The sequence below is a fragment of the Peromyscus eremicus genome, chromosome 8a (genome assembly GCF_949786415.1).
Source record: "Peromyscus eremicus chromosome 8a, PerEre_H2_v1, whole genome shotgun sequence".
Taxonomy (NCBI): domain Eukaryota; kingdom Metazoa; phylum Chordata; class Mammalia; order Rodentia; family Cricetidae; genus Peromyscus; species Peromyscus eremicus.
Window position 1 is genome coordinate 80,809,300 of NC_081423.1, and position 19,976 is coordinate 80,829,275.

The 19,976-nt window shown below is 41.2% G+C and overlaps 1 protein-coding gene across 3 annotated transcripts in view; it reads right to left on the minus strand.

Moving 5' to 3' along the window:
• Positions 1–15: 15 nt before the first annotated feature.
• Med1 (mediator complex subunit 1) overlaps positions 16–19,976 on the minus strand; it is a 36,540-nt gene continuing 16,579 nt past the window's right edge. The window contains exons 8-18 of one of the 3 annotated variants that reach the window (XM_059271673.1): positions 19,735–19,809; positions 18,874–18,947; positions 16,812–16,901; positions 15,032–15,143; positions 14,231–14,355; positions 13,818–13,936; positions 11,802–12,003; positions 9,189–9,284; positions 8,887–8,992; positions 6,240–6,380; positions 16–1,015 (exon numbers count right to left, since the gene is read on the minus strand). In XM_059271673.1, the coding sequence (XP_059127656.1) occupies positions 985–1,015; positions 6,240–6,380; positions 8,887–8,992; positions 9,189–9,284; positions 11,802–12,003; positions 13,818–13,936; positions 14,231–14,355; positions 15,032–15,143; positions 16,812–16,901; positions 18,874–18,947; positions 19,735–19,809 (1,171 nt within the window). In that variant the 3' untranslated portion in view covers positions 16–984. Of the gene's footprint in view, positions 1,016–1,656; positions 6,381–8,886; positions 8,993–9,188; positions 9,285–11,801; positions 12,004–13,817; positions 13,937–14,230; positions 14,356–15,031; positions 15,144–16,811; positions 16,902–18,873; positions 18,948–19,734; positions 19,810–19,976 lie in introns of those variants that run through there. The other 2 variants (XM_059271674.1, XM_059271671.1) reach the window with 2 other exon arrangements.

Here is a 19,976-nt window from a genome sequence, read left to right on the forward strand (position 1 = left end):
AAAAACTTCAGAGGCTTATTACTTTTTATCAAAGAAATTTATTTGTATGTAAAGAAACAGTTTTTCTTTTCTTTTTCTTTCTTTTTTTGTAATGTTTTAAAGGGGGAAAAATCCCACAGATTTTTCCAATTTCAAAAAAAAAAAAAACAAACCCCAAAATATTTACATAACAGCCATACACACCGAAAATCAAATGAGAAATACTTTAAGACCCTTCCCGCTGCTCCTGATGTACATGTTTAAACTCAAAATGTAAAGCTCAGCTCTATTATTGAGCATGTTTCCCAACCCAGCTTCTAAGATAATACTGCCTGTCCCTCCAAAAGTTAATTCCAAGTCAAATAATTGGGGGGAAGGGCTAAAGATAAAAATAAAATAGAAAATGAGATTACCCAGGGATTGTGAATGTTTTCTATACTGACATCTGCTGTGACTCAACTGTGGATACTATGTGACTCACTGGCTCTTCTGAAAATTCAGGATATTGCTGTTCTAGATTCTCAGACCTTGGCCTGACAAAAATAAAATCCAATTCAAGAGTTATCAACCTCAAGCTGGCTTTGGCAATTATATCGGGTCCCCCTTGCTCACAGTGGAAACACTTGTTTTAAGATACACTGAATTTGAATCTGAAATATTCGTGTACATCAGAGCAGATTTTGTCCAAAGGCCCTTAACATGAAGCCAAAAGACAGAAGAATCAGGTCAAACTGAAAATACAGAACGTCCAACAGCAGCCATCAGGTGGAAGTTGACTTCATGTTCTTGCCGCCTTTTCAAACAGGAGAATGAGCACACCTGGATGGGAGGGAGGTGTCCCAGGCTTGGTTTATTCTGCTTCTTCTCCTCCACCCTATGGAGAAATGCAGTGCTCCCTGGTTCCCAGGCAGGGTGAAGCAGTTTAGCCCCGGCTCCCTGTTAAGCAAGTTCAGATGCTGGGCCATTGTGTGGGGTGTGCCCATCGACAATTCAGGGGCTTATCCTTCATCCAGATCCTAACTCGGGATTCTTTGATCTGGGATGAAGACAGAAAGAGAGAAAAAGCTTCCCAGTTTACTCATTTTGGTATTTGTTGGCGCTGCTTGGGGGGACTGAGCCCCTTATACTATGCAGTACATTTCCCCATGAGATCATCCCCACCCAGAACAAACTGAAACACCATATAACTTTAACTTTCCTGCAGAAACTAAGAGGATAAGATTCAGAACCAGGTGGCAAACTTCTGAGAAATCCAACCTGGTTGTATATCTGAGACACTGCCACTGCATCAGCACCACAAGATAAAGCACTCCAGTGTCACCTTGCCCATGTCCTCGTTAGTGTCACCCAAGACAGTGGACTCTGATAGGGTAACAGGTAACTTTTCTTGCTCCACTTTACAGTTTTGTTTCCTATTTATTGCCTTGGGACACAGAAACGGCGGAGTTGTTGAGAACTGATGACCAGAAAAGGGAGAACACCAAAGGAAATGAGAAACAGTCAGGAAAGAAAGCCACAGTAGATTTCCCAAGTCTACGCTAACTCCAACCTGCAGAGTTGGATATAGAAATCGTCCGTATCTGATGAAGTCACTCCACTTGTAACATACACAGACATGAATCACCTGGCTCTTTTTTTTTTTTTTTTTTTTTTGTGTGTGTGTGTGTGTGTATGTGTGTGTGTGTGTGTGTGTGATCCAGAAGAGTTGTGCTGGGGATTATGCCCCGTCCCGCTGATCCAGATCCTGAACGGAACCATCAGGAACGGCACAGTGCAGGTGGCAAAATCAAAGTAAGGCCGCGGGTTTTTGTGAGGACCTCCAAATACTGAGAACTTCTGTTGCACTCAAAGTGGTCTCCTGGATTTCTCTATTTATGAGAAGGGCTTCATTTGATGTCCCTCAGAATCCAGATTCAGACCTGTTTCTCCAAAAAGGTCCAATTGTATGCTACACAGTAGCAAGGTTTATCTTCATGCTCACTTAGCATTCCAGGCCCCTGTTACTTCAAGTGAGCTTGAAATTGTTTTAAGTGAACTATGGCTGCATTTTTTAAACTGTTTATCTCGGGGAGCACACAGTAGAGTGACTTAAGTCTGAACTCCTCCTCCTTGTGATGAAGAGAAACAAAGAGTCCAGCTCTTAGGAATGGCATCAGCTCTCCTGCAAACAAAATGCTGGGATGTAGACTTTTGGCACATTGTGGAACTAGGAGAACTATTAATTCTGTAATGGTTTTCATACTATAGGGTATAGAATCTGAAAACATATTTATACCCCCTAAGCCACCCTTCCTTTTTAACAAAAAAAGATAAATCTTTTAACTGCATAGGGAGGTAACTCCTATTATTCCTATGATGTCTGAACCCTGTGAAAAACCTCCAAAGATAATAGTTTTGGTTTTTCTATTTCACTTCAAAGACAGGCTCTGATTAGCCTGTGCGGGCTTTGATGCTGCAGCATCAGCAAAAACTGCGAGCTCCCCACCACCAAACAAACTTCGCCCTTCCTGCCTATCATTGTGAACCATAACCTTCATAGATTTAAGAACAAACATTGCATAAAAACAAACATTAAGGATTAAAATATTACAAATAAATAGCTAAAATAATTTTCCCTCCCCCAATCACTCCTAAAAAACAGACACCAAACATTGCTTGAAGTGTCCAAAACCGCCAGAGTCCTTCCCTTGCCCATGCTTCCAATGGACAACTACCAAAGGTGAACAACCTTCATGCAAACGCATCAAGGAATGTATTGCTTTTTTCATTTTCTGCCCAGCCCTTCAAATACATGCACTAAAATGAGTTTAAAGCATGTCCTGAAAATGGAAAAAGGGAGAAAAATATATATGAATATTTCCCACAACAGTTTTCCCACCCTTCCCTCTCTATACCCTTTCCCACCCCCTCCCCTTCTTAAGCAAGTATTTTTTAGCATTTCTTTCTGGCAAAGAAATATGACTTGTTGAACAACCAACCCCATGGTCCCTTTAGTAGGGTTTAGATATACTTTTATAAATGTACCCAGCTTGGTGTAGAGGCCATGCCCGTTAGGAATCTTAAGCACAGATCAGGCCTGTCTGACTCACCCCTTGTGTTGGTTTACATGTAAATGTATCATTAGTTTCTTCTCTGGACATATGTTTAGAAAATAAGGTTCTTAATTGCCAATCAGGGCCACATCCATAAGATCATCATCTTCCTCCCCAATCATAAAGTCAGGGCTAAGCCTTGAAGGCCTGTCTGCAGATAAGATTGGGTTATTTGTCATAGACAACGTCTGATCTGAAGAAATGGGCGATTTAGACCAATTCTCTGGTTTGATGTTGTGAGATTTTTTCTTGTCTCTGTCTTTGTCTCTGTCCCGGTCTCTGTCTTTGACTTTCTTCTTTTCCTTTTTGTGCTTCTTGTGCTTCTCTGTGCTGTATTCTGGAAGTGGTCGGATACCATCATCTGAGCTGGGACTGTTCTGGTAAGATTTCTCTGCTATAGAGGAACCTGACTCACTTTCACTGTCCACATTCTGGGGTGTATATGCTGGTGACTTACTATGGCTGGGAGAACCACGTTCATGCTTTGGAGTGGAACCACTGATCAATGGAGAACCATAGTTTTTTGAAGAGGCTATCTGTGGCCTGAGCCCTTCTCCACTACTTTCTCCTGGTTTCTGTAGAGTCACTTTGGCTTTAATGCTAGGGGAGCCTCCATCATGTTTGCTGATGATAATTTTTGCCACACCCGTGCTCCCCACATTTTTTGACTCTGAGGTCTTCTTAGAAGAATCCACTGAGCCTCCAGAAGTAGAAACCTTTGATTTGTCTTTATCGCTTTTCTCACGCTTGCTCTGGAACTCCCCTCCTGACATGTTATGTTTGGAGGACATGGGATGGTTAGAATTTGTGCTTACTCCCATCTGACTGTCCACTGGATCCTCACCCCCAGGCCCACTGGTAACAACCCCATGCTTCAGTTTATCTATGACAGCTGTCAAGGAAGGCTTCTTATTCCTACTAGGAGATTTCCCTTTGGAACTTCCATGCTGATTCTGAGAAGAGGACATGGAAGAACCACTTGAGGAAAATGAGGAGGCAGATGGTGTACACGAATTAGATGCCGGGGGAGTTTTCTGAGACATTGAGCCTGAGGACCCTGACCCTGAAGATGACTTCATGCCAGAGCTTGAACTAGTTCCTGACATATGAGAGCCACCAGAACCTGAACTGATAGGGGACTTGGCTTTAGAGGATGGGGGGGTGCCAGGAACAGGCTTCATTGGAGAGGCAAGCTTCTCTGAGCCTCCAGGAGGCCTTGAATGAGAAGGGGATATGTTTGGTTTACTTATAGAAGGATTCATAAGTGAGGATGGCTTGCCTTGAGGTTTCACCTTAGTACTGCTAGATCCACTGCTCAGTCCATGTTTGGTAATGGGAGAGGAGCCTGGCTTTCCCCCAGTCTGAGATGAACTTTTGGACTGGCTGGATCCAGAGGACCCTTGGTTAGAATACATACTGCCACTTAGCTTGGAACTTGATGAGCCTTCCGATTTACTGCTTTTCATCTTGCCTGAGGTGGAAGCAGAAGATGAGGAAGAGGAGGAGGAATGGCTATGGTGGCCTTTGCTGCCAGAGGAAGACACGGAACCACTGCTGGTGTACTGACTGTGGGAGGAAGGCTTGCCTACCATCACTGTGCCCTTAGGAATCTGAATGGTGATTTTGGGAATGGGCGGGGTAGCAACACCTGGGGGAGTCTGAGACCTTCCTGAACTGCCTGGAGATTTGGACCCGCCTGTGCTGGTAGGTGGGGTGAAAGGTCTATTAGAAGAACTGTGAGATGGAGACTTCCCCTCAGTGTCTGCCTTCTTCCGCTTCGGAGGCTTATCTTTGCTCTTCCCATCATTGGAAGGAGTTCGGCTGCGCTTGCCTGGTTTGCTATCTAACCCAGGGCCTGACACACTGCTAGCACCAGTGCCGTTACCTTCCTTTACCCTCTTCTGAGTTTTGTCTTTCCCCAATTCTCCAGTGGTCATTAAAGGACTCTGACTACCACTGTGGTGCTCCATAAGATCTGCAGGACCCAAAGCCTTACCAGCTACTGATATAATACTGAAGTCAACTGTGTCAGCTTGGCTACTGCTCTTAAATTTTGTCTCCCCGTTATCACCTCCAAGCATTGGCATCCCCAAGGTATTTAGAGCCTGAGATGCAAATCCTTTGAAATCATCATTATCCCCACTTTGACTACTTTCATCAAAATATTCTTCTCCAAAACCACTTTGGCTTTGGCTATTCAACAAATCAGGATTAAAATCTACTCCATCAGGGAAAAAATGATTGGTAGGAGAATCACTACTGGGGCTTCCAGCAGCATCAGCAATAAGGTCAGCTGGATCAGTGTATGGATTTTCATTATTATTAGTTTGAAAGACATCAGAGTCAAAGAGGGCACTCTGAGAGTGCCCAGAACTTGAAGGATCTCGAACCGGGGTGCCAATGGGTGGGCAATCATCACTAGTGCTGGGAAGCTTTGAGGCTTCTTCTGCAATGTCTGAAAGGATATCAGTTACATCTGGGCCAATGCTGTCTGAACTGGATAGTCGAACCATCCTTTGAATACTAGGTTGGGGGTGAGGTACTGGTTGTGGGTAAGTTGTTGGGGGAGTACTACACTGGCTTGGAGCTGGAGTGATATGAGGTGTATCCAGCGCGTCAGCTGTCATGCTGACATCAAACATAGGGTTCTGTGAGTCGACATCCATTGAAAAGAGCTCTCTCTGAAAATCGTCTTCAGTCTGGTGCTTGGATTTGTCAGGTGGTACTCTTGATGACTTCTTCTTCTTGGTCTTGTTGCTCCCCGAGCATATTTCCATCCGGGGTGATCCGGAAGAGGAGTTCTGCCTTTCTAAAGGGCTGCTTCCATAAAGGGTTGAGAAATCCTGGGCAGGGTTATCTTTAAGAAGGTTCATGAGCATCGGGTGGTTCTTGGTGTTGCCGGCCATCGAAGAGACAGGTGGCGGCGTGTGATGAGGAGGGGTCGGACTCGAGCCAATGGTAGACCCCCCGTTCCCTGTGATTTGCAACAAACTGGTAAGAATTGGGTTCTGAGAAACCTTGCTGAAGTCCTCCCCATGGCCCACCGACTCATGCCGATCTCTGATGCTCATGCTCATGTTAAACAAGGTGGTAATGGGACCCCCCGGAAAGGTGTTGGTTGGTGTGGTGGTACCACTCATTGGGTTGTTGCCTGTGGCCATGCCATACCCTGGGCTGCTAGCCGGGGGCAGGTTCTTTTTCACCATGTCTTCAACTGTCTCTGCAATGAGGGACAGTGCTGGGGTGTCAGCCTGTATGGTTTCAGCCTTCCTCCGAATAGCCCTCATCGTCACAGGGATGGACATACATCTGTAAGATAGGAGGGGGAAAAAGTTAGCACTGCATTCATTAGCGGATGAATACAACCTAACATTTATTTGGAACAAAGGGCTCTACTTTTGCCTGAGATTTAGATAAGCCTCACAAGTTTATAGTTAGCAATTTTCAGATAAAGTAATCTATAAGACAAGAGTAATTTTATCAAATTACAAAGCTTTGAGTATACTGATTCTAAAAAGAATTGTGATGCAACACTTATGGAACACGCACTAAAACCAAACCAGAGTCCAAAACCAGCTTACACTGAAATAAAAGGAAGCTAGTCCTCAGGCATGGGTGGAACAAGAATTGTGACTTCAAAGCCCATTTGAACTACAACAGCCAGACCCTGTCTCAAAAATGAAAAATAGGAGAAACAAGGGAAGGGATTATAATGATAATGGAATCCAGTAATAAAATACCTTCCTTTTGGGGGTACAGGTGATACATATGAAACCAATAAAGAAGCCATTGACAATACCAAAAATACTTGTTAAAAGTACTATTGCTGGTGATGCAGTACTGCTTAGCTTAACAAAACACTTCTAACTTTCAGGTAAATTTAGACTATAAACATACTTTGGGAAACATTTTGCTTTAGTATGTGTATTACCAAATTTTGTCCTACGCTAAACAATCATATTTTGGGCATTGTAAACTGTAAGTGTTCTGTCTTAAAGACTCTGATATTTTTGCTTGAAAGGAAAAATTCAATGGGAATCTATTAAAATGTACTTTTGAGGCTTGGGGGTGTTGCTCAACTGCTACAGTGTATGTCTTCCATGAACTCAACCCTGGGCTTCCTCCCCGGCACCAAATAAAGCAGGTGGGGTGGCAAAAACCTCGAATGAAAGCATTCAGGAAGTGGAGGCAGAATGATAGGGAGTTCAAGGTCATCCTTTGTTACATTATCAAGGCCAGCTTGGAAGACTGAGGTCCTGTCTCAAAACTTAAATGAACAACATCTATTTTTAAATAGACTTTGTCAGCCCACTACTTTAGAAAGAAATACTTCAAAATTACATATTAATGTTTCCAGGAAGCTCACTGGTTTAAAGATTAACTTCCCACACATTGCCATTTCACATGGTCTATCCCTTAAAATGTGAAAAAAGAGGTAAGTTCAAGGCTAGGATGGTGATGCCTGCCCTTCCATCTCGAGATTCACAAGGCAAAGAAAGGGAGGCCATTCTCTGAACTCAAGGCCCACCAGTCCTAAATAGCAAGTTCTATGTCAGCAATAATGAGAACCTGTCTTTAAAAAAAAGAAGAAAAGAAAAAAGCTGGGCGGTGGTGGCACATGCCTTTAATCCCAGCACTTGGGAGGCAGAGCCAATAGATCTCTGTGAGTTCAAGGCCAGCCTGGTTTACAGAGCAAGATCCAGGACAGGCACCAAAACTACACAGAGAAACCCTGTCTCAAAAAACAAAAACAAAAACAAAAACAAAAAAAAAAAAAGAAAGGAAGGAAGAAAAGGTGCATCTTTTTCTAGCTCTCTCTCACCTGAAAAGTATCTTAATAACAAGGCTTAAAAATTACCAGCCTTTGCCGGGCGATGGTTGCGCACGCCTTTAATCCCAGCACTCGGCAGGCAGAGCCAGGCGGATCTCTGTGAGTTCGAGGCCAGCCTGGACTACCAAGTGAGTTCCAGGAAAGGCGCAAAGCTACACAGAGAAACCCTGTCTTGAAAAACAAAACAAAACAAACAAACAAAAAAAATTACCAGCCTTGGGCCGGGCAGTGGTGGCACACGCCTTTAATCCCAGCACTCGGGAGGCAGAGCCAGGCGGATCTTTGTGAGTTCGAGGCCAGCCTGGGCTACCAAGTGAGTTCCAGGAAAGGCGCAAAGCTACACAGAGAAACCCTGTCTCGAAAAACCAAAAAAAAAAAAGAAAAAGAAAAAGAAAAAAAAAATTACCAGCCTTACCCCTATTGTTTTCATACTGATATTTAAGTAACAAACAAAATTCACATTTTTTTTTTTAACCCAAAGCATAGTGAATTCAAATAAATGGCAATGTCTCTCTTTTAATTCAGGTAAAAAATAAAGCATGCGGGGCTGGAGAGATGGCTCAGAGGTTAAGAACACTGGCTGTTCTTCCAGAGGTCCTGAGTTCAATTCCCAGCACCCATATGGTGGCTCACAACCATCTGTAATGAGATCTGGCTCCCTCTTCTGGCCTGCAGGGATACATGCAAACAGAACACTGTATAATAAATAAATAAATCTTTAAAAAAAAAAATAAATAAATAAAAATAAAAAAAAAAAAAATAAAGCATGCAGCATGGTGATGCACATCTTTAATCCCAGCACTCTGGAGACAGAGGCAGGAGGATGAGTTCCAGGCCAGCCTGGTCTACAGAGTGAGTTCCAGGACAGTCAGGGCTACACAGAGAAACCCAAACCCTGTCTTGAAAAACAACATAAATAAATAAAAGCAAACACACTTTGTACAAATCTTAGTGGAATTCTTATGGAAAAAGGGCCACCACTACCTTTGAACAACTTTGGCAATGAAGTCATCTGTACAGATGAGTGCATCTGACAGCCCCTTGTAGAGTTTACAGCTCACATGTGTTGAGTCCTGCACATCCATTACCACTGAAAGACAAAATGTACAGATACTTGTCATACATTCAGCTACTCACCTTGTAAGAAAAGATACTTTAATCCCAGCACTAGGGAGGCAAAGCCAGATGGATCTCTTTGAGTTCCAGGCTGACACAGAGAAACCCTGTCTCGAAAAAAACCACAAAGATACATTCCCAAGAAAGATGTTTCCACCCAAACAACTCACCACACACAAGGGAGTCATTCACAGGGTGCTGAAAAGATACACTGAAGCGAGACTCTGAGAGCGGACACACTTCAAACTGGAGGAGCCCAGGAGAGTCTAAAAAACAAGGAAAAAGAGCATAACCATACTTAAGACATGAGACAAACAAATAATTGTCTTTATATAGACAGTGAAATAGCCAGTTGACCACCAGACTCACATGGTACACATACATACAAGACAAGCAAAACATTCATGCATATAAAATAAAATATAAAATTTTTTTTAAACAAAAACAACTTAGTAAACATACTATCTTGTTTCATTCTATAATGTATGACGTGGTCTTGTTGTGTAGCCCAGGCTACTCTTGAACCCATACTCCTCCTGTCTTAGCCGCTCTAGTACTGACTTGAAAGGTATTTGCCGTCATGCCCAGCTCTCAGTGTTTCCATTCTATTTGACAAGCCACCTAGTCCTACTACCATAAAACCCACTGCTTTTGGTTGGTTGTTCTTTTGCTTTTCAGACAGGGTTTCACCATGCAGCCCAAGAACTCTATGTAGAGATCCACCTGCCTTTGCCTGCTAGTGTTGAGATTACAATCTGCACCACCATAGCCAGAATAAAACCTACTTTCTATCAAGGTATTTATCTGTCAACTATGCAGCATATAATCTGGTAAACAGAGAGGTAAGGGTCATAATCTAAAATGATGTATTTAGTTGGGCATGGTGGCACACAGCTTTAATTTCAGCACTTGGAGGCAGAGTAGGTAGAGATCTCTGTGAGGTTGATTGAGACCAGTCTAGTCTACATACCAAGTTCCGGGCCAGTCAGGAAAACAGTGATACCCTGTGTCAAACTAATGACATACACACATTCACACACTTATACCAGATACATATGTAAGCCTTCATTATAGATTTGTTTTGGTTATTGTTTTTAGTTTGTTTGTTTGTTTTACTTTTTGTAGGGCTAACAAATTGAACCCATGGCTTCACCAGTGGTAGACAACAACTGTACCTAAAAGCCACAACTTACTTTAGTCAGGTTTTTTTTTTTTGGAAACAGGGTTTCTTAGTGTAGCTCAGAGATTCACTTGCCTCTGCCTCTCAAAGGCTGGAATTAAAGGAATGCACCACTATGCCAGGCAATCTGGTTCTTCAGCCAAACACTCTAGTGGCCTAGGCCCAAGTACTCACACATACACATACTCTTTTTTTCCTAATTCTCATTTTTATATTGGAATGGTAGTACACACCCATAATCCCAGCACTTGAGACTTGGAGGTAGAAGAATCAGAAATTTAAGAGTAGCTTCCACTGCATACTTAGTTCAAGCTTATCTGGGGTACCTGAGACCCTATCTCTAAACAAAATTTCTGAAGTAGTTCTCTAGATTTACAGGCCTTGTTTCTTGTTGCCTACAACTTCCACTGATACATATCTAACACTAGGTAACTATCACTAGAATGATATTTGACCAAGGTTAAAATTAACTGATTAACTAGAGTAGCCAAAATTTCCATCAAAGCTTCAAATAGTCAACTGTGTTTAAAAAAAAAAAAAAAAAAGCCTTTTAGAATCCAGAAAGAAAAAGGACAGGTCGTAGATCTTGGCTTTTTAAAGTCATATAGCTAGATACTCCAAAAACAGGGTGGGGTGATATTTTCAGGACTAGATCTAGCACTCAGAACAACATAACCTTTATTACTGAGAAACCATTTAACAAAGTGCAGCAAGACAGCAAAGTAAAGACACAAGGCTTAGCTATGTTACTATTTAGAAAAAGGGGACAGGAAGAATGGTACAGACTTTAATCTTAACATAGGAGGCTGAAGCAGGAGGATCACTTCAATTTCAAGGCTAGCCTGGGGAACATAGTAAGTTCAAGGCCAGCCTGGACTACAAAATGAGCCCATCTCAAAAATAAAGCAAAAAAATACAGAAAATGAGCCAGGCAGTGTGGTGGCGCATGCCTTTAATCCCAGCACTCGGGAGGCAGAGCCAGGCGGAGCTCTGTGAGTTCGAGGCCAGCCTGGGCTACCGAGTTAGTTCCAGAAAAGGATGCAAAGCTACACAGAGAAACCCTGTCTTGAAAAACCAAAAAAAAAAATATATATATATACAGAAAATGTTAAGTCTCTGTCTCTGTCTCTGTCTCTCTCTCTCACACACACACACACACACACACACACACACACACACACACACACACACACACACACGCCTTTTATTATAAATGCCAAGTATAACAAATTAGTCCCATCAAAATAATTTGTGGTGATTAAATTCCCAATTGTTTATATTGACATTCATTTTTTGGGGGTTGGGGAAGGGAGATGAGGCAGGACTTCTCTGTGTAGCCCTGGCTGTCCTAGAACTCCCTCTGTAGACCAGGCAGTTCTCAAACTCAGAGATCCTCCTGCCTCTGCCTCCTGGAGTGCTGGGATTAAAGTCATGCACCACCACACCAGCCACACTGACATTCTATTTCTGTTGATCGGGGTGAGAAAAACAAACATCTGTAGTCTTTAAAGCTCTATGGATATTTCAATGAGCTACCAAATTCAAGCGCCATTGGAGAAGTCAGCCCCACTCTCCCTAAGTATATCAAAAGGAAGGAGAGTACCTTCTTTTAAAACAGTTCTTTTGACACAGCTTCCAATTAGGGTGTTATAAGCCACTTGGTGTCTGATCATATTCAAGATAAGAGGAACTCGGCCAGGATGCTGAAAGGTGATTTTGCTAACCAGTGTTCCCTGCAGGCTTTGGCCATCTGGAAGAGGAGCATCCTTATTGAGAAAATAGCAGTGCTGCTGACCTGGAAGGGCCTAGGCAAAAAGAAGATGGTAAATCAATGATATTTACTTACTCACTGTACCTAATCACAAACTATCCTGGAAGGGGCAGGTGGAATGCCAAGGGGGCAGGGAAAGGGCACATCAAAAGCATGGGAAGTAATCAACTTCACATATATATACAGACCTCTTTCAATAACTGATATTATGAATGGTAACTAGTTATTTGTTTAGCTAAAAGATATCTATTAATGTACTATTAAACATTGAGGACAACTGCTAACACAAAAATCACCTTAGAATTTGCATTAACAATTCCTAAAGAATTACAAAACTGACCAGGCGGAGGTGGTGCACACCTTTAATCCCAGTACTGGGGAGGCAGAGGCAGGTGGATCTCTGTGAGTTCGAGGCCAGCCTGGTCCAAAGAGCAAGATCCAGGACAGGCACCAAAACTACACAGAGAAACCCTGTCTCAAAAAACCAAAAAAGAATTACAAAACTGTATTGTAAATAAAACAACCTATATAATTATAATGTAGCTAGAATTGGGGAGCTTCTATGTTATATAAATTAAACTCTAAACATTTCTATGAATTCAAACCCAGATGAGGTTTTAGGGCCTTTCATAATTTATACATGTCAGCATCTTGTTATCCATTCACACTTAAAGATCTTTCTTATTCTAAATCCAAAGCACTTAAATGGGCTAGGGCTGAAGAGATGGCTCAGCAGTTAAGAGCATTTGCTGCTCTTTCAGAGAATTAGGATTTGGGTTCAGTTCCCAGCACCCATCCACATGGTAGCTCACAACAGTCCAACTCTAATTCCAGGGGAATCTGACACCCTCTTCTGGCCTTTGTGGGTGCACCAATGTAGCACACTTATATACATGCAGGCAAAAACAGTCATAGACATAAAATAAAAATAGTAAGTTAAGAGGAAATTTTTTTTTTTCCTTTTTGAGATAGGATCTCACTGTCTCACACTTGGTCCAAGAAATTAACTTTTGTTTCTTTTTTTGAGACGTGGTTTCTCTTCGTGGCCCTGGCTGTCCTGGAACTAACTAGGCTGACCTCAAACTCACAGATATCTGCCTGCTTCTGCCTTCCAAATGCTGTGATTAAAGGTGTGTGCCACCATGCCCTCAAGAAACAACTCTTAACATTTTTAACCTTCTAAAAGCTCAAGACAGCATTATAAGATTTTTAATTCTGATAAAACTTTTTTTTTGAGAAGTTTTGAGAAAAGATCTTGCTATATAACTCAAGTACTCCTCTTGAGTCAAGGCAATCCTTAAGCCTCTGCCTCCCAAATGCCCTGGCTTTCCTTGTAGATAGTTCTCAGAGTGCCTTTAGTCACGGCAGTCTAGAAGATTGGCTTAAGATCATCCTCTGCTAAGTTCAACCCCATTCTGGGTTACATGAGAACCTATCTAGAAAAAAAAAAGGGGGAACAGCAAAAAATGCTCCTCGGGTAATAGCCATTGGCTGCTCTTCCAGAGGACCCAGGTTTGGTCCTACATGGCAGCTCACATTGCCTGTAACTTCAGTTCAGGTGATCTTCAGGCCCCAGGCACACATGTGGTGCACGTACATACATGAAGGCAAAACGCCAACACACATTATAAATAAATAAATAAATTCACAGAGAGAGAGAGAGAGAGAGAGAGAGAGAGAGGGAGAGGGAGAGAGAAAGAGAAACATGGTTGTTTCTTTATTCAAATGCTCATTCCCTTTTGCTTTAGTATGTTTCAGATGACTTTTTTTGCCCCTATCAGACAGGTATCAGACCTCACTAATACTACAAAGAACCAACAATGTTCCAGATCCACAGTGCCTACTTACAGCATAAAACCGCATGTTGTGATTCAAGGGCAGGGGATCTGGATCCTTTGACAGCTCAAATTGAGTGATGAGCTCATAGAGTGGCATGTAAGTCGGTGGAGTCTCAAACAATGGGATTCCTGGAAATACAAGAACTGATTATAATGATCACATTAAGATCAAATTAGTGACAGCTCCAATTTCCTTTTATGATCTTCCTATTCACCTATATATTCAAAAAGTACTTACAAAGCATTTACTAGTTTGAAATACCTAACATCTGTACTCATCAGTACTACTTTGAGGCCTAAAGGACTGCAAGTTGTTTAAGAAAATCTCAAGTTCCCCATTCACATTCATAAAAAGTAGGTTTTATCTTAATAAGCACCTATCTTTATTACAGTTTGGCAAACATTTTTAAAAAAAGAGCTTACCTGTGCAGTTCTGCAGTTTCTGAACAAACGCTTTAGATACTGGGATTGGCTGAGGAAATTTCAAGAAGAAACAGGCAGGAAGATCAACACTGTTGGCACTAGTGACTGAGGAGAAAGAAGGGGTCCTTCAAAAAAAAGAAGAGGGGAAAATTTTCCATTTTGAAAAATCTGAACACTTTTTCTTAGACATGTATATATTACACAGACCCATAACATCTATCAAAAGCTCCCTTTTCTACTTTCCTCCCCATAATTTAAAATTAAATTATCTTTCTAAGTAGGAAGTATTTAATAAAACATTTATGATGGGGCTCAGGGTCTGGCTCAATGTGACGGTATGTCCTTCTCATTTGCAGCTCTGGGTTCAACCCCAGTACCAAAACCAGAAAAAAAATCTGATTAATTTATTCAGGACAAAGAATACAGTATATAGGAAATGTTGACATAGCTCGATGGTTAAGAACACTATCTGGTTCAATTCCCAGCACCCACATGGCAGCTTAGACCATCTATAACTCCAGCCCCAGGGGATCTGATGTCCTCTTCTAGCCTTCAAGGGCACCAGACACACAGATGGGTTGCAGACACACATGCAGGCAAAACACACATATAAAACATTTTTTTTTAATTAATTATAAACAAATTTGTAAAGGTTTGTGTTTTGTGAGTAGTTATCAAATAGTAACATTCAAATAAATAACAATAGAGGAATTAGTAGATGGAAAAGGCAACATCTAGAAACTCAAGGAAGAGCTTGATGCTGAAAATGGACTTCACTACTTTAAATCCTATTTAACTTACCATTTGTTGTCAACTGGATGGGACCCCATAATTAATGGGGCAATTGGGAGTTTGTACATAGCAGATGTTCCTTCAATTGTCACTGATGCATTCATGCCCAAAGATCGAGGAACTGGGAATAGAAAAAGAAAAAAAGGTTTTCCTCCTCCTAACATAGATTACAAGGATCACAACACTAAAAGACATAAAAATAACACATAGAAGTGATGGTCCTGACTCTGTAAGCCCAGTACTCTGGAGAACAAGGAAGGAAAATGCTGAGTTAGAAGCCTGCCTGAGCTACAAAGTTAGACCTACTCTCAAAAACAGAACAAAGCGCAAAAACAAGACAAAAAAGGCAGACATCACTAGGGGTAGAGAGTGAGTGTGAGGTCAGCTTGAGGAGTAAGACCTTATTTTTCAAAAGAAACAAAACAACAACTAAAATGCAAACAATAACCCTGCACTATCAGTCATAATTAATCGGATACTCTAATTGACACAAAACTTAAAAATCCTACAAGCTACCTTTCCACAGCCACTCAGTATTTCATTCTGCTAATGAGTATAACACCCTAGCCCAAGTGGGGAAAAAAATCTTAAAGAGCTCATTATGAATACTTTCACTTACAACTTCACAACATATATTTAAATAGGCTTATAATTACAGGAAATAATCAATGATTGAAGTTATACTGAGGTCAAATAAAGTACTGGACTATTTCTTCTACTCTTCTGCTACATTAGTCCAAACACAAGCCAGGTGTGGTGGTGTACATCCAGGAGCCAAGAGGACCGAATTCCAAGTTCATCATCAGTTACATAACAAGTCTGATGCCAGTTGACCCCCCCCCCAGCTGTGACTAGATGACATTCTACCTCAAAATACCAAAAAGAAAAAGTTAAAATACAAAGTGCCATTCAATACTGCAGTTTTAGTCACATTTATTTATTTTTTCATTATTTATTTGATGACTCCATAGATTAGATTGGCCTTCAACTCAGGTTCACCTGACTGATCCTCATCAGTGCTGGCATTTTGGCATGTCCCAAACCCAGCCTTCTTCTCCTTTAAAGTAGTAAGGAAAGTTGGTTACTTTATGTCAGCAATTTGTATTTCATCATTAACGCATTAAGCTACTATATATATAATATATATATAAATGTTTAGGTACATAAATACATACACATATTTATGTGAGGTGTATATATGATGTATGTTTGCGTTATATCCATACATATTATAAAGATAGGGAATTCATTAAGAAATATCACATTATGAATTACAGGAAGAGAAGCTGGGCATTCGAATTTTACAAATAATTTTTTTTGTTTTGTTTTGTTTTATTTTTTCGAGACAGGGTTTCTCTGTGTAGTTTTGGTGCCTGTCCTGGATCTCGCTCTATAGACCAGGCTGGCCTGGAACTCACAGAGATACTCCTAGCTCTGCCTCCCGAGTGCTGGGATTAAAGACGTGCGCCACCACTGCCTGGCAAAATTTATAAATATTTTTAACACACTGGAGAAAGCTGAGCATAGTGTATGCCTAAACCCCAGCACATCAGAGGTAAAGGTCATCTTGAAGTATACAGCCAGTTGAGGTCACCCTGTCTCAAAAACACATCCAGCTGGGTATGGTAGTTCACACATATAACCTCAGTTCTTGGAAGGCTAAAGTGATATGTATGATTACTGTAAGTTTCAGAGCTAGCCTGTGTTACATAGTAAGTTCCAGAACAGCCTAGGTTGCATAAAGAGATCTGTCTCTCTGTCTCAAAGTACAAGAAAAACAAACACTTACCATTTTTTTCATGCAAAATGATAGGAGATGCAGTCTTATCATCCAGCAGATCAGAAGGAGAGGCATAGTATTTCATGTTCATTAAATGACCTATCACAAATGGAACTTATTAATTATGGCATCTTTATTAATAAATGATACCTTTAAAAAAGCATTCATATGTTAGTGCTCACCTATAATCTAGGCACTTGGGATGGAGAACAAGAAGCTAATGAGTCTTGGCTATATAAACCCTTATCTCAAACTAATAAGAAAAGGCTGGGGATAGCTCAATGCTAGCTAAAGTGCTTACCTACAATAGGAAGGCCCTGGGTTGAATTAAACCCTTAATACTTCTCCCAAAACTGCTATATACACACATAAATGCTGAGTGTGGTAGCTCACACTAGCCTGGGATTACAGGAGGAATGCAACAAATCCAAGGCCGGCCCATGTTATATCGTGAGTTCAAGAACCACTTGGAAGATAGTGAGACCCTAATTCAACCTAAAAAGGAAAAAAAAATAAAAATAAAAAAAATAAAAGCTGGGTAGAAATGTAGTTCAGTTGTAGAGTACTTGCCTAGCATACCCAAAGGTTTGAGCCCCAGCACTGCATAGAACTCAGAATCTAGGGAGAGATGCCTCAACAGTTAGGAGCACTGGCTGTTCTCCCAGGGGACACAGGTTCAACTTCTAGGATCCATATGGTAGATCACAACCATCTGTAATTTGAGTTGCAGGGGACCCAAGTCCTCTTCTGCCCTCTCTGAGCACGGCATGCACAGACATCTGTATAAGCAAATTACCCATGTGCATAAAAAACAAAACAAAACAAAACAGGTAGAGCCAGGCGGTGGTGCACGCCTTTAGTCCCAGCACTCAGGAGGCAGAGATAGGTGGCTAGCCTGGTCTACAGAGAGAGTTCCAGAACAGCCAGGAATATGCAGAGAAACCCTGTCTTGAAACCCCCTACCCCCGCCCCTAAAAAAAGACAGAATGGTAAATACTCTGAGGCAAGAGAATCAGAAGTCCAAGACCATATGCACATAATGAGATCAAAACCAGCCTCAACTACAAGAGACTTTGTCTTTATTTTTAAAAAAGGGAAAAAAAAATTGCCAGGCATAGTGGTCTAATAAATTCAAGGCCAGCCTGGTCTACAGAGCAATTTCCAGCATAGCTAAGGCTACACAATGAAACCCTGTCTCAAAAACAGACAAAAACCACATTTCTATAAGCCTATATGCAAAAAACTATTCCATAGGGCCAATAAACTAGCTTAGCAGGTAAGGACATTAGCCACAAAGTCTGACAACTGAGTTCCCAGGGACCTACATGGCAAAAGAACAGAACTGACTCCCATTAATTGTCCTCTGACCTCCACATACTTAATAGAACACACACACACACACACACACACACACACACACACACACACACACACACACACGGTGGGATGGGTGGGGTGGGTGGGTGGGTGGGGTGTATGTAATAAAATAAAAAAGAGTTGCAAAAATAATTCTGGGAACAATATATTTCACACAATAAAAAAACAGGGCAAGTATTAACATCTTAGAAGTCATCACAAATTACTGGTATTTGTCTCCTTTAACTTATGTCTTCACAAGCTCAAGTTAAATGAAAAGTATCTCCTCAGGGCTGAGCAGGTAGTTCAGTGGTGGAATACCTGGCCTACCATGCACAAAGCTTGGTTTTGATTCCCAGAACTGCAAAAGAACAATAAAATGGTAATAAGGGTGCTGGAGAGAGGGCTCAGTGGGTAAGAGTGCTTACAATCCTAGCATGACCTGATTAAGGATCTCAGCACTCATGTGAAAAGCCAAGCATGGCAACAAGCACATGTATAATCCCAGCACTGTTGCTTACTGACTGTAGCCTGGGTCCAGGATCCCTGAGAACCCTGTCTCAAGAGAATAAGACCAAGTGGTAGAGTAGGACCTGTTCTCCTCTGGCCTCCTCACGCAAACATGCACACCACACTCACACACATATTAACACAAAATAATGATCCTTAAACTAATACTAGACATTTTCAAAATGATCAAGATAGGATAACGTACCCCCACTCCGTGGAGTGAGATAGCCAACACTTCCATGAAGGATCTTATCCAACGGAGTAGCATTAGTTGCCTTCCTACAAGACAAATGATCTATGATGACTGAATTTGGTACCTCATAAAAGTAGTTATCAAAATGACTCTATCTTAAAACAGCACATATAAAAAGTGCATTTCACCTTCAATAAAAGGGGCTATTTTTCAGTAGACATCAATAAGTAACACAGTAAAAAGTAAAACTAAATCAGGTTTACATAGTTCTATAATTCTATAATTTTAGAGGCTAACACTGGTACATCCCATGTCAGCCAACCTGGACATCCTAGTGACATTCCCTCTCAAATGAATGACTAAAAAACTACAACTGGGGGCTGTAGAGATGGCTCAGTGGTTAAGAGCACTGACTACTACTCTTCCAGAGGTCCTGAGTTCAATTCCCAGCAACCACATGGTGGCTCACAACCACCTATAATGAGATCTGGTGCCCTCTTCTGGCCTGCGGGGACACAGGCAAGCAGAACACTGTATACATAATAAATAAATAAATCTTTAAAACAAACAAACAAACTACAACTGAACTACTATTCATCAGACAATGTAACCAAGTTTGAAAATATTTCAGATAAAGACTATGGAATAACAGCCAACAACTTAAGTGATAGTTACTCAGAATATGGAATGCAATAATCACTGGGGAAGCAACAGCAAAAGAGAAGTATGTACAATACAGACATATGCTACATAGTTATATGCAAAGATATGTAATAAGATATACCTAGAGTATACCCATGTAAAAATTAAGACCTTAGAAATCCTCTCAATGAGAAACTAAGTCATGTAGAACGGCCTTATAGCCAGTCTTACCAGTACATAATTGCCATTTTAGAAAGGTCTTGTTCTAAGGATTGGAGAGCCAAATACATTTTAGTCTTCAGTTTGCTGGAGAGTAAATGAGGAGAAAATAGTTAAACACTTAAAAAATCAACACATACAAGTACTGACACAGGCCAGGAGAATCTCTCTAAGGTCAGGCTAGCCTGGTCTACAAAGCAAGTTCTAGTCCAGCCAAAATTATACAGTGAGACCCTGTCTCAAAACAACAAAAC